Source organism: Moschus berezovskii, chromosome 4 (assembly GCF_049115385.1).
Source record: "Moschus berezovskii isolate FMDL1 chromosome 4, NW_MosBer_1.0, whole genome shotgun sequence".
NCBI lineage: Eukaryota > Metazoa > Chordata > Mammalia > Artiodactyla > Moschidae > Moschus > Moschus berezovskii.
This window is the reverse complement of record NC_142463.1, coordinates 113,598,116-113,612,725: the sequence shown is the minus strand read 5'-3', so window position 1 is coordinate 113,612,725 and position 14,610 is coordinate 113,598,116. Positions and strand designations below refer to the sequence as shown.

Here is a 14,610-nt window from a genome sequence, read left to right as displayed (position 1 = left end):
AGTTGGAATAGAGGTATGTAAATATGTATGTTTGTTTTTATGTTAAATAAGGACAGGGGCTGGTGAGTGTGACAGTGTTTGCAGTTTTGATGACTTAACTCTTTAGAAGATAAAGAAGATTTCACTTCTCTTCATAGTACTGTAACAGGAAAAAGGTAAATTTCCCTTTCCATTGTGTTGACTGTTCACAAAATTCATTATATGGTCACATTTATTCTTAAATTGGAATCTTGAGATAAACTACAAAGATTATCATGTTCAAGTGAGACCTACAGAAATTAAATCGTTATTCTAAATCTCCCTAGATGGGAATAAAAGTTATTTCAAAATAGAAGCCATGGTTTTGAAAAGTTATAAAGGGTATAGAGTCAGGGATATGACATATAGATTTTTTCCATTAGAGTCTTCAAAGTCAACTCATGGTAGAGATTGAGAGGTGCAGAAGAGTCACTGAATCACAGATAATTATCTTGCCCTTCTACAAACTCGGGAATTGCAATGCACATAGACCTGAAGCATATTTGTTCCTAAGAGATTCTGGGAAAAGGGAGATGGACTAGAATTATATCCTTTTAAAACTGATTTGAAGGAGTAAAATTATGCTTCTCTCCTTTAGAAAATGTCATGTCATTGAGGGTCCAAGACTAGTATGTTGGCCTCTGCCTAACCTGTACCTTTTTCTCGTCTCCCTGCAATAATTGTTATGTTGAACACAAATTATTATCCTGCCACATCTCTCTACCTGTGTCCTACTCTGGAGATCTGGGGCATCCTCAGTTTTGTCAGATCCATGTCCACAGACCTGGCATGACAACTTCAAATGCCTCTACTTCTGAGAGTGCTTTGACTGTACAAGTTTTCTCCCTTGCTTCTCACTTCTAGTCTTAGGCATCTATTTCTCCCCAAACAACAGAGCAATTTCCTTCCCATCCCAGCATGACCACTGCACTGATAACCCATTACCTTTTGGGAAGACTATTTACATCCTCCCTTGGAAATCAGAACGTATTGATCCTTTTCGCTGGAAGGCTCAATGAGATAAAGCTGTTCCTATTGACTGTTTTCAGAATAAAGTTAAGCCTTAAATATCATGCTATTGTTCATAGTTTTCTGACATTGCTCCTCGTTAAATGTTCCAGTTTAACTGGAGTTATTCAGGAAGGATGATCACAAACTTCAGGGGCAATAGCAACCAGATGAGACAAAAAATTTTTTTGAATGGTTTAGTCTAGAGAAAGAAAGACAAGGGAATATGAGGCAGGGGTAATAGACAAGTGGGTTTGGGGTGGGGGTTGAGGTTAACAGGGCTTATAGCTGTTTTCAGAGCTTGAAAGCTATCCTTGCAGAAAGAAATGAGACTTATTCTTTGAAGCTTCAGAAAACAGAAGCAGAATCCATGAATGTGGCACCACTATGTTCCATTGGAGAAGGCCCTGTATCTCCCAACCAGTGGTTTCTTTTTTTAAAGTATGGCTGTATTTCAGATACTATTTTCTGTTCCTGGAGAGGAGCAGACAGAAGTTAGGTGAATACTTACAAAATTAGCAAGGATTAAAATCATTTAGGGCTTCCCTGGTGACTCAATGGTAAAGAATCCACCTGCCAATGCAAAAGACCCTGACTTAATCCCTTGGTCAGGAAGATCCCCTGGAGAAGGAAACGGCAACCCAATTCAGTATTCTTGCCTGGGAAATCCCATGGACAAAGGAACCTGGTGAGCTACAGTCCATGGGTCACAAAAGAGTCGGACATGATTTAGTGACTAAACAACAACAAAATCATTTGATCTATCAGGTTCCTTGCAGCAATACGATCCTGTGTTTCTGGAACTCTGTTCTTCTGAAATACAGCCTTTTAAAAAAACATTATGATTGTAAGATTTACACTAACTTTTAGAATTCTGTCCAAAGCAAGCTAAGATGTAAGATGAAGTGCCTCAGTTATGCTTAGATTATTGGTCCACAGAAGAAATTATACTGAACAGAGTTTGTTAGACAACCATTTTGCCAAGGGCTGAAATGTTACCAATAAATTTCTACTTTGCCACTTTATAGTTGCTTGACATTCACAAAATCATTTAAGCACTCTGGGATTCACTTCCACTAAGTGAACAAAAAAAGTTGAACTAAAATTCCACTGGTTTTAAAATATAATTCTATGAGCTAAGCCCACATGGATAGTTGAGGGTGGGCTCCAAGGAACAGATCTACTGCTACCAAATGTGTTTGAGTTCCAGGATGCTGGAATCTTCAGCTAGCTCTTGGCTCTTATCCTGGCAGTTTGATTCTTTACACTCTAAAGTTTTATTTCTCAGACAAGTTTTCTTTAAAACTGTTTTCAGAGGTACAACTTAAAGCTGTACTTTTGGCACATCTGGCAGGGTGTTAGTGTCTCAAAGGTACAGTTTAATGCTCAGAAGAAAAAATAACTTATTCAATGAGGGAGAACTCACAGACCTTGCCTTATTTATAAGCTCCACTGTCCAACTGCCTAGTGACTCCTAGACTAGTGAGCAAGGCCAAGTTTTATGTTAAGTGTGTATGTGTGAGTGTGTATGTGTGAAGAGTCCATATTCCAACAGAAGACAAAATTGTTTGTTGAATTTGCACTATTATAAATTGCTCACCTTTTTGGTTAACAGTGTTTATTTTCCTCTTTGCAAGAGCACTTATTCCAGTGTTCTTGTCTGGAGAATTCCAGGGACAGGCAAGCCTGCTGGACTGCCGTCTATGGGGTCGCACAGAGATGGACACAACTGAAGTGACTTAGCAGCAGCAGCAAGTCACTTCAGTTGTGTCCAACTCTTTGAGGCCCTATGGACTGTAGCCCACCAGGCTTCTACAGTTCGTAGGATTCTCCAGGCAAGAATATTGGAGTGGATTGTCATGCCCTCTTCCAGGGGATGTTCCAGACCCAGGAATCAAACCTGTGTCTCTTACATCTCCTTCATTGACAGGCAGCTTGCTTACCAGTAGCACCACCTGGGAAGCCCATTTTCCTCTCCAAACATGGATCATTGAGTTGACTCTTCTGCCTTTCTTCGGGATCCTAAAGCTGAGATCTAAGTAGGATGAGGGAAATGGAAGGGGTGGCAGTAGCTTTCTATCTCTTTTACTCCATGACTGTTTCTTCAGGAAAAAAATAAATAACCTTCTCTACTGTCCCCCATCTTTATGTAAACAAAAGCAATATTGTTGAGATACACAGAGAACAAGAGTGACTGTCTCTGGATAAAAACAGAAAAGAAGAATCAAGCAGTAAGACACAGAGAAGACTGGAAAAGGTAAGGCATTCAGCCTCTATCAGTTTTTAGAATGATTCTCAACTCAGTCTAGAAGGCCATAGGTTTTGCTGAATGACTGGTCAGGAATGCAGAAGGGTCACTAATGGTAAAAGGCATCTTGTTATTTATTGGATATTACTTTTAAACAAGTTATGAGTTCTTTAATGTTTTTGAAAAGGTCCTACAGTCTCCTCCATATTTATTATTAATAGTGATTGTTGTCTCTACCATTAAGATCTTTGTTGGTTTTTTGGCAGGCTTTTGGGGAAGTTAGTGGTGAATCCTAAAATGATAACAGCAAACATCTATAGGAACTTAATTTAAACTCTAGAACTCATTAGATGTTCAAACAATGTGATGTAATTTTTTTTACACACACCTTAGAAATAAAAGAAATAATATTTTAAAAGTTATGTAATATCTTCTCCTAACTAAAGTGGGATTTAAATGTACTTTTTTCATATTTCTAAGATATTGCCCTATACAATGAATTATATCAAGGGAAATATTACCTCTTTTACCTCTTTTAAAATATGTTTTAGTAGGAGGAAAATTGTTTTACAATGTTGTGCTGGCTTCTGCTGTGCAACATGAATCACCATAATTATACATACAGCCCCTTTCTCTTGAGTTTCTCTCCCCTCCCCCATCCCATTCCACTAGGTCATCACAGAACATCAGTCTGGGCTCCCTGTGCTAGCGCAACCTCTCACCAGCTATCTGTTTAACTCATGATAGTGTATATATGTCAATGCTACTTTTCTCATTCATCCCTGCCTCTCCTTTCCCCACTGGGTCCACAAATCTATTCTCTACACCTGTATCTCCATTGCTATCTTGCAAATAGGTTCATCAATACCATTGTTTCTAGATTCCACATATATGTATTAATAAATGACATTTGTTTTTCTCTTTCTGACTTCACTCTGTATAACAGACTCTAGGTTCATCTACCTCACTACCATTGACCCAAATTCATTCCTCTTTATGGTTGAGTAATATTCCATTGTATGCATGTACCACATCTTCTTTTTTCATTCATTTGTAGATGGACATTTAGGTTGCTTTCATGTTCTGGATACTGTAAATAGTGATGCAATGAACACTGGGGTACATGTGCCTTTTAAAATTGTGGTTTTGCGATTGCTGGGTCATATGGTAGATTTATTTCTAGTTTTTTTAAAAGAAATCTCCCTACTGTTCTCCATAATGGCTATATTAGTTTATATTCCCACCAGTAGTGTAGGAGTGTTCCCTTTCTCCACATTACCTTTTAAACTATCAATTCAGTTTTGTTCTCTGAGAAGCCGGTGCATATTCACATTGAATTTGCTATGAATCCTGTGTATTTGATCAAACATCATTTCACTCAAGCTTTACAGCACAGTTAAATAGGTCAAGAAATAGGCATCTATCTGTTTTACAGATAACAACTTACACAATTACACATGGAAAATGAGCAAATGATCCCTCCACCTTCTTTCCATATTCAATAGATGAAAATATATTGCTTAAAGTTTGGTATAAAGGCCATCCTCCCATGTCTAATATCCTCCCCATATATCTAAGTGATGTATTGGAAAAGGATAAAGCTGTGAGTTAGGAGGTTCAGACTCCACTTCTGTGTGAGTTTGAATGTATTCTCAGATTAATTTGAAAAAAAATAAAAATAAAGCATGAACTCCTGAAAGTACATTTTGGCTGAAAAGTTTTTATTCTCTAATCATAATTTGGAAGAAAGTAAAGATATAAAGGCCAGAGAACTTCTACTGTGATGAGTTTCCAGGCGGTAGGCTCTACAGTCAAAAAGTATAGGTTGGTACTTGGGACATGGAAGGAACTGATTTTGTCTATGTCCACAGCCAGTTATGATTACCAAGGTTCTGGAAGTAGATAACCATACAGTGACAACACATTTTGTTCTTCTGGGATTTCCAACACGGCCAGCCTTCCAGCTGCTCCTCTTCTTTGTTTTCCTGGCAATTTACCTTCTGACACTTGTAGAGAACTTTCTAATCATCCTCATCATTCATAGTGATGGACAGTTGCACAAGCCCATGTACTTCTTTCTGAGCAATCTCTCTTTCCTAGAGATGTGGTATGTCACAGTCATCAGCCCCAAGATGCAGATAGACTTCCTCAGCCATGACAAGACAATTTCCTTCAATGGTTGCATGACTCAACTTTACTTCTTTGTGACCTTTGTATGCACTGAGTACATCCTCCTTGCTGCAATGGCCTTTGACCGCTATGTAGCCATTTGTAACCCACTACGGTACCCACTCATCATGACCACCCAGCTTTGTGGTACACTGGCTGCAGGATGCTGGTTCTGCGGACTCATGACAGCCATGATTAAGATGGTTTTCATAGCCCGACTTCGCTACTGTGGCACACCTCGTATCAATCACTACTTTTGTGATATTTCCCCACTCCTCAATGTTTCCTGTGAGGACTCCTCACAAGCTGAACTAGTGGATTTCTTCTTGGCCCTCATGGTCATTGCTGTTCCACTTTGTGTGGTGGTGGCATCTTATGCCACCATTCTCACCACCGTTCTCAGGAACCCTTCTTCTCAGGGACGCCACAAGGCATTTTCTACCTGTGCCTCTCACTTAGCAGTTGTAATTCTCTTCTATTCCACCACCCTTTTCACTTATGCCCGCCCTAAGCTTATGTATACCTATAATTCCAACAAAATGGTGTCTGTGCTCTACACTGTCATCGTCCCACTCCTCAACCCTATCATTTACTGTCTGAGAAACCGTGAAGTTAAGGCAGCCCTCAGGAAGACCATACATTGCAAACGCAGTGAACCCAGGAAAGATGGAGCTGTGATTAATTAATGTGTAGAATCCCTTCATGCATGAATCAGGAGATGATTCCCACATAGTTCTTCCCACATTCCTGCCTTTGGTTATTTATGAACCTTTAGAGACTCTTGAGAGTCCCTTGGACTGCAAGGAGATCCAACCAGTCCATTCTAAAGGAGATCTATCCTGGGTGTTCATTGGAAGGACTGATGCTAAAGCTGAAACTCCAATATTTTGGCCACCTCATGTGAAGAGTTGACTCACTGGAAAAGACTCTGATGCTGGGAAGGATTGGGGGCGGGAGGAGAAGGGGACGACAAAGAATGAGATGGCTGGATGGCATTACCGACTCGATGGACATGATTTTGAGTGAACTCCGGGAGCTGGTGATGGACAGGGAGGCCTGGCATGCTGTGAATCATGGGGTCGCAAAGAGTCGGTCACAACTGAGTGACTGAACTGAACTGAACTGAGTACTTTAACATTGATGTCCTTTGTGTGTGTGTGTGTGTGTGCGCGCATGCACGCATGCACAAGCATGGCTAGAGGGATAGCCCCAAGAAATAGCCTTTCCTTCTAGGTCAGCAGAGAAGTTTTAAATACTTTCCAAAAATTATGAAAACAGATTTCTCTCTCCCACTAAAATATTAACTGAAAAGAGATTTTTTATTTTTATTTTTTAATTTTTTATTGGAGGATAATTATTTTACAATATTATATTGGTTGGTTTTGCCATACATTGACATGAATCCGCCCCAGGGTGTACATGTGTTCCCCTTCTTGAACCCCCCTACCACCTACCTTCTCCTCTTATCCTCCCTCTGGGTCATCCCCGTGCACCAGCCCCAAGGATCCTGTATCATGCATTGAACCTGGACTGGTGATTCGTTTCACATATGATAATATACAAGTTTCAATGCCATTCTCCCAAATCATCCCACCGTCACTGTCTCCCACAGAGTCCCAAAGACTGTTCTATACACCTGTGTCTCTTTTGTTGTCTCGTATACAGGGTTATCATTACCATCTTTCTAAATTCCATATATATGTGTTAGTATACTGTATTGGTGTATTTCTTTCTGGCTTACTTCACTCTGTATAAAAGGCTCCAGTTTCATCCACCTCATTAGAACTGATTCAAATGTATTCTTTTTAATGGCTGAGTAATACATCATTGTGTATATGTGCCAAAGCTTTCTTATCCATTCATCTGGAGATGGACATCTAGGGTGCTTCCATGTCATGGCTATTATAAACAGTGCTGCAATGAACATTGGAATATATATGTCTCTTTCAATTCTGGTTTCCTCGGTGTGTATGCCCAGGAGTGCGATTGCTGGATCACATGGCAGTTTTATTTCCAGTTTTTTTAAGGAATCTCCACACTGTTCTCCATAGTGGCTGAACTGGTTTGCATTCCCACCAACACTGTAAGAGGGTTCCCTTTTCTCCACACCCTCTCCAGCGTTTATTGCATATAGACTTTTGGATAGCAGCCATTCTGACTGGTGTGAAATGGTATCTCATTGTGGTTTTGATTTGCATTTCTCTGATTATGAGGGATGTTGAGCATCTTTTCATCCGTTTGTTAGCCATTTGTATGTCTTCTTTGGAGAAATGTCTGTTTAGTTCCTTGGCTCATTTTTTGATTGGGTCATTTGTTATTCTGGAATTGAGCTGCAGGAGCTGCTTGTATATTTTTCAGGTTAATTCTTTGTCAGTTGTTTCATTTGCTGTTATTTTCTCCCATTCTGAAGGCTGTCTTTTCACCTTACTTATAGTTTCCTTTGCTGTGCAGAAGCTTTTAATTTTAGTTAAGTCCCATTTGTTTACTTTTGCTTTTATTTCCAATATTCTTGGAGGTGGATCATGGAGGATCCTGCTGCTTTTTATGTCGGAGAGTGTTTTGCCTATGTTCTCCTCTAGGAGTTTTATAGTTTCTGGTCTTATATTTAGCTCTCTAATCCATTTTGAGTTTATTTTGGTGTATGGTGTTAGGAAGTGTTCTAGTTTCATTCTTTTACAAGTGGCTGAGCAGTTTTCCCAGCACCACTTCTTAAAGAGACTGTCTTTTCTCCATTTTATATTCTTGCCTCCTTTGTCAAAGATAAGGTGTCCATAGGTGCATGGATTTATCTCTGGGCTTTCTATTTTGTTCCATTGATATATTTCTGTCTTTATGGCAGTACCATACTGTCTTGATGACTGTGGCTTTGTAGTAGAGCCTGAAGTCCTGTAGGTTGATTCCCCCAGTTCCATTCTTCTTCCTCAAGATTGCTTTGTCTATTCGAGGTTTTTTGTATTTCCATACAAATTGTGAGATTATTTGTTCTATTTCTGTAAAAATTATCGTTGGTAGCTTGATAGGGATTGCATTGAATGTATAAATTACTTTGTGTAGTATACTCATTTTCAAAATATTTATTCTTCCAATCCATGAACACGGTATATTTCTCCATCTATGAGTGTCCTCTTTGATTACTTCAACTAGTGTTTTATAGTTTTCTATGTACAGGTCTTTTGTTTCTTTAGGTAGATATATTCCTAAGTATTTAATTATTTTCGTTGCAACAGTGAATGGAACACTATCCTTAATTTCTCTATTTTCTCATTATCAGTGTATAGGAATGCAAGGGATTTCTGTGTGTTGATTTTATATCCTGCAACTTTACTGTATTCATTGATTAGCTCTAGTAGTTTTCTGGTAGAGTCTTTAGGGTTTTCTGTGTAGAGGATCATGTCATCAGTGAACAGTGAAAGTTTTACATCTTCTTTTCCAATTTGGATTCCTTTTATGTCTTTTTCTGCTCTGATTGCTGTGGCCAAAACTTCCAGAATATGTTGAATAGTAGTGGAGAGACTGGGGACCCTTGTCTTGTTCCTGACTTTAGGGGAAATGCTTTCAGTTTTTCACCATTGAGGATAATGTTTGCTGTGGGTTTGTCATATATAGCTTTTATTATGTTGAGGTGTGTTCCTTCTATTCCCACCTTCTGGAGGGTTTTGATAATAAATGGATGTTGAATTTTGTCTAAGGCTTTCTCTGCATCTGTTGAGATAATCTTATGATTTTTATTTTTCAGTTTGTTAATGTGGTGTATTACATTGATTGATTTGCAGATATTGAAGAATCCTTGCATTCCTGGGATAAAGCCCACTTGGTCATGATGTATGATCTTAATGTGTGGTTGGATTCTGATTGCTAGAATTTTGTTAAGGATTTTTGCATCTATGTTCATCTGTAATATTGGCCTGCAGTTTTCTTTTTATTGTGGGATCTTTACCAGATTTTGAGATTAGGGTATTGGTGGCCTCATAGAATGAGTTTGGAAATTTACCTTCCTCAGAAATTTTCTGGAAGAGTTTGAGTAGAATAGATGTTAGCTCTTCTCTAAATTTTTGGTAGAATTCAGCTGTGAAACCGTCTGGACCTGGGCTTTTGTTTGCTGGAAGATTTCTGATTACTTCCTCTAGTTCTGTGCTTGTGATGGGTCTATTCAGATTTTCTATTTCTTCTAGGTTCAGTTTTGGCAAGGTGTACTTTTCTAGGAATTTGTCCATTTCTTCCAAGTTATTCATTTTATTGCCATATAATTGCTGATAGTATTCTCCAATGATCCTTTGTATTTCTGTGTTGTCAGTTGTGGTCTCTCCATTTTCATTTCTAATTTTATTGATTTGGTTTTTCTCCCTTTGTTTCTTGATGAGTCTGGCTAGTGGTTTGTCAGTTTTATTTACCCTCTCAAAGAACCAGCTTTTGGCTTTGTTGATTTTTGCTATGGTCTCTTTTGATTCTTTTGCATTTATTTCTCCCCTAATTTTTAAGATTTCTTTCCTTCCATTAACCCTGGGTTTCTTCATTTCTTCCTTTTCTAGTTTCTTTAGGTGTAAAGTTAAGTTATGTAGTTGACTTTTTTCTTGTTTTTTGAGGTATGCCTTTATTTCCATGAACCTTCCCCTTAGCACTGCTTTTACAGTGTCCCAGAGGTTTTGGGTTGTCGTGTTTTCATTTTCATTCATTTATATGCATATTTTGATTTCTTTTTTGATTTCTTCTATGATTTGTTCGTTATTCTGCAGTGTGTTTTTCAGCCTCCATATGTTGGCATTTTTAATAGCTTTTTTTTCCTGTGACTGAGATCTAATCTTACTGCATTGTGGTCAGAAAAGATGCTTGGAATGATTTCAATTTTTTTTAAATTTTCCAAGGCTATATTTATGGACCAGGATGTGATCTATCCTGGAAAAGGTTCTGTGTGCACTTGAGAAAAAGGTGAAATTCATTGTTTGGGGTGAAATGTCCTATAGATATCTATTAGGTCTAACTGGTCTATTGTATCATTTAAAGTTTGTGTTTCCTTGTTAATTGTCTATTTAGTTGATCTGTCCATAGTTGTGAGTGAGGTATTAAAGTCTCCCACTATTATTGTGTTATTGTTAATTTGCCCTTTCATAGTTGTTAGTAATTGTCTTACATATTGCGGTGCTCCTGTGTTGGGTGCATAAATATTTATAATTGTTATATCTTCTTCTTGGATTGATCCTTTGATCATTATGTAGTTTCCTTCTTTGTCTCTTTTCACAGCCTTTGTTTTAAAATCTATTTTATCTGATATGTGTATTGCTACTCCTGCTTTCTTTTGGTCTCTATTTGCGTGAAATGTCTTTTTCCAGACCTTCACTTTCAATCTGTTTGTGTCCCTCGTTTTGAGGTGGGTCTCTTGTAGACAAGATATATGGGGGTCCTGTTTTTGTATCCATTCAGCCAGCCTTTGTCTTTTGGTTGGGGCATTCAACCCATTTATGTTTAAGGTGATTATTGATAAGTATGATCCCGTTGCCATTTTCTTTATTATTTTGGGTTCGAGTTTATGTACCCTTTCTGTGTTTCCTGTCTAGAGAAGATCCTTTAGTATTTGTTGTAGAGCTGGTTTGGTGATGTTGAATTCTCTCACATTTGCTTGTCTGTAAAGCTTTTGATTACTCCTTCATATTTGAATGAGATCCTTTCTTGGTACAGTAATCTGGACTGTAGGTTATTTTCTTTCATTACTTTATATCTTGCCATTCCCTCCTGGTCTGAAGAATTTCTGTTGAAAGATCAGCTGTTATCCTTATGGGAATCCCCTTGTGTGTTATTTGTTGCTTTTCCCTTGCTGCTTTTAATATCTGTTCTTTGTTAATTTGAGTATTTCTTGGAGTATTTCACCTTGGGTTTATCCTGTTAGGGACTCTGGGTTTCTTGGACTTGGATGATTATTTCCTTCCCCATTTTAGGGAAGTTTTCAACTATTATCTCCTCAAGTATATTCTCATGGTCTTTCTTTTTGTCTTCTTTCTCTGGGACTCCTATGATTCGAATGTTGGGGCATTTAATATTGTCCCATAGGTCTCTAATATTGTCCTCATTTCTTTTAATTCATTTTTCTTTTTTTCCTCTATGTTTCATTTATTTCTACAATTCTCTCTTCTAGCTCGCTTATCCTTTCTTCTCCCTCTATTATTCTACTGTTTGTTGCCTCCAGAGTGTTTCTGATCTCATCTATTGCATTATTCGTTATATATTGACTCTTTTATTTCCTCTAAATCCTTATTAAACCTTTCTTGCATCTTCTCAATCCTTTTCTCCAGGTTATTTATCTGTAACTCCATTTTGTTTTCAAGATTTTGAATCATTTTCACTATCAAAATTCGAAAATCTTTATCAGGTAGATTCCCTATATCTTCCTCTTTTGTTTGTGCTGGTGGGCATTTATCCTGTTCCTTTACTTGCTCGGTATTTCTCTGCCTGTTCATCTTGCTTATATTGGTTTGCTTGGGGTGGCCTTTCTGTCTTCTGGCAGTTTGTGGAGTTCTCTTTATTATGTAGTTTCCTCGCTGTGTGTGGGGTTAAAGGGTGGCTTGTCAAGGTTCCCTAGTTAGGGAAGCTTATGTCTATGTTCTGGTGGATGGAGCTGGATTTCTTCTCTCTGGAGTGCAATGAAGTTTCCAGTAATGAGTTTGAGATGTCAATGTGTTTGGAGTGGCTTTGGGTAGCCTGTATATTGAAGTTCAGTGCTATTATCCTGTGTTGCTGGAGAATTTGTGTGGTATGTCTTTCTCTGAAACTTGTTGACCCTTGGGTGGTGCTTGGTTTCAGTGTAGGTATGGAGGTGTTTGATGAGCTCCTATCAATTAATGTTCCCTGGAACAGGAGATCTCTGGTGTTCTCAGGATTTGGACTTAAGCCTCTGCCTCTGGTTTTCAGTCTTATTCTTGCAGTAGGCTCAAGACTTCTCCATCTGTCACTTCCAAGGCAGTTCCTTTTGTTTAAACTCTTCTGTTTGCTGGTCTCTTCAGTGTCTAATTCCCATCCTGACACAAAAGGGCAGTGGTGGACACTTTTTTTCTGGCTCACCTGTTCAGTCGTGCTGTGGGAAGGGAGGAACGCTACTAACAAATATCCCTGGAGTTTGTGGGGAGTGCTTGCAGTGTCTCGGCTGCACTGGGATTGCCCCTGCTCACGGCGTGTGTGCTTTCCCTGTTCATGGTGCTCAGGCTCTAGGGTGCTCTGCCAGGAACTGTCCGATTCTGGCGCTGGGTTGTATGCACTTCCCAGTTCTGAGCGGCTCAAGTTCAGGTACTCGGGTACTCCACAAAGGCGCAGACTTGGCTGGGCCTGCGTTTTGTGCCTTTCCCCAGTCTGAGCAGCTCAGGTGACCAGGTGTTTGGCGAGCACGGTCACTGTGACTTATCACCTCCCCAGTCCCTGCTACTCGGTTTTCTGAGTGTACAACCAGCGCACCTTCTCAGGTGGATATTGACCGGCCCGAACCCAAGAAGTCTTGGTTAGCAAGGAAGCCTGCCTGCAGCTTGGTATCAGAAGCCTCTCTGGGGCCGCAGTTGCCCCCTTCCAGCTCTGGCTGCCTTCCCCTGCCTGTCTCGGCGGGGGATGGTGGATGGGTTTACTGCAGCCGGCTAGCTCTGCTCAGTCCTTTGTTCTGTGAGTGGGTTTGGCAGAGTCTTAGGTTGGGGATTTTTGCCTTTTTGCGGGGTCACTATCCCACAGTCTGCTTAGCTGTCTTGTTAGCGCCCTCAGATTGCCCTCAGGGCATTCAGGCCCAGTCCTCACTCTAAGCGCTGCCACCTGCGCCTCTCTGCCCAGCTCCCACTTGCTAGTGGGGGGTGCAGGCAGTTGCACCGCTTCTCCGCTGAGAGTTACCTCTGGGCACTTAGTCTGTGGGTTTCAATTATTTATTTATTTTTTCTCCCAGTTATGTTGCCCTCTGAGGTTCCAAGGCCCGCCACAGACTCACCAGTGAGTGTCTCCAGGTGTTTGAAAACTTCTCTCTTTTTTTTTTAAGCCTCCCTTCTTGGGACAGAGCTCCGTCCCTCCCTCTTTTGTCTCTCTTTTTATCTTTTATACTCTTTCCTACCTCCTTTCGAAGACAATGGGCTGCTTTTCTGGGTGCCTGATGTCCTCTGCCGGCATTCAGAAGTTGTTTTGTGGGATTTACTCAGCGTTCAAATGTTCTCTTGCTGAATTTGTGAGAGAGAAAATGGTCACCCCGTCCTATTCCTCTGCCATCTTCCTGTTTCCCCGAAAGGAGAGATTTTTGTTTAATTTATTAATGTATCATATGTACATTCAGCTGTGTCTGACACATAGTAGGTGCTTCATAGATATTTGTCAAAAGAATAATTGAATATATACATGTTTGAATATATACATGTTTGAAGATGGGAATTGTGAATACATTTTTAATTTATGAACCTTCCAATTCCTCCTTCATCCCATTCTGATTGTGTCTATTTTACTTTGTCATTTTCACCTATCTTTGTTTTCTTCCCTTATAAATCCACTCTTTTAGTCCCTCTTTCCTTTTACAGATTTGTAGATTTCTTCCCTCTTTTCTGTCTTTCTCTAAGTCCTTCTGTCTCTCTCCCTCCTCACTTTCTCTCACCCTCTATTTTCCCACAGAAAACATTGGCATGTATTCATCTAAGTTACCATTTCATCTTAATTGACTCATTTATAGATTAAAAAAATGTTCAAAACAAATGAGTGACATTGTGAAAGCCCAAGTGAAAATTTAGAAATATCATTATGTTAAACATTAAAAGAACAGCTTTTCTGTATGTCCTTAAGCATAGTTGTTATTGCCAATTACTTTTCACTTCTTCTATTACAATTAGTTTTTTCAAACTCAGTTTTGTAAAGCAGGATTCCATTAATAAATTTCACCTTTTTCAAGTGTGTTGTTCAATGAATTTTAGAAAAGTATATAATTGTGAAACAGTCACATATAGAACATTTACACCATCTTGAAAAGTTTCCTTGTGTCCTTTTAAATTAAACTTCTTATCCACACCCTAGACCGAGCCACTGGCAGCTGACATGGTTTTTATCACTTTAGCTTTGCCTTTTCTAGGAATTCCTTTAAATGAAATCATAATAGGTACTCTTCTGAGTCAGGCTATTTTCACTTATCATATTGCCTTTATGATTCTTCTATGTAATTATATATATATAAT

At 39.2% G+C, this 14,610-nt stretch overlaps 1 protein-coding gene across 1 annotated transcript; it reads left to right on the top strand.

Annotated features, from left to right (window-relative positions):
- The first annotated feature begins 5,151 nt into the window (after positions 1-5,151).
- On the top strand, positions 5,152-6,129 carry OR6Y1 (olfactory receptor family 6 subfamily Y member 1). Its single transcript, XM_055403338.2, has one exon. The coding sequence runs from the start codon at positions 5,152-5,154 to the stop codon at positions 6,127-6,129; it is 978 nt and encodes a 325-aa protein (XP_055259313.2).
- The last annotated feature ends 8,481 nt before the right edge of the window (positions 6,130-14,610 follow it).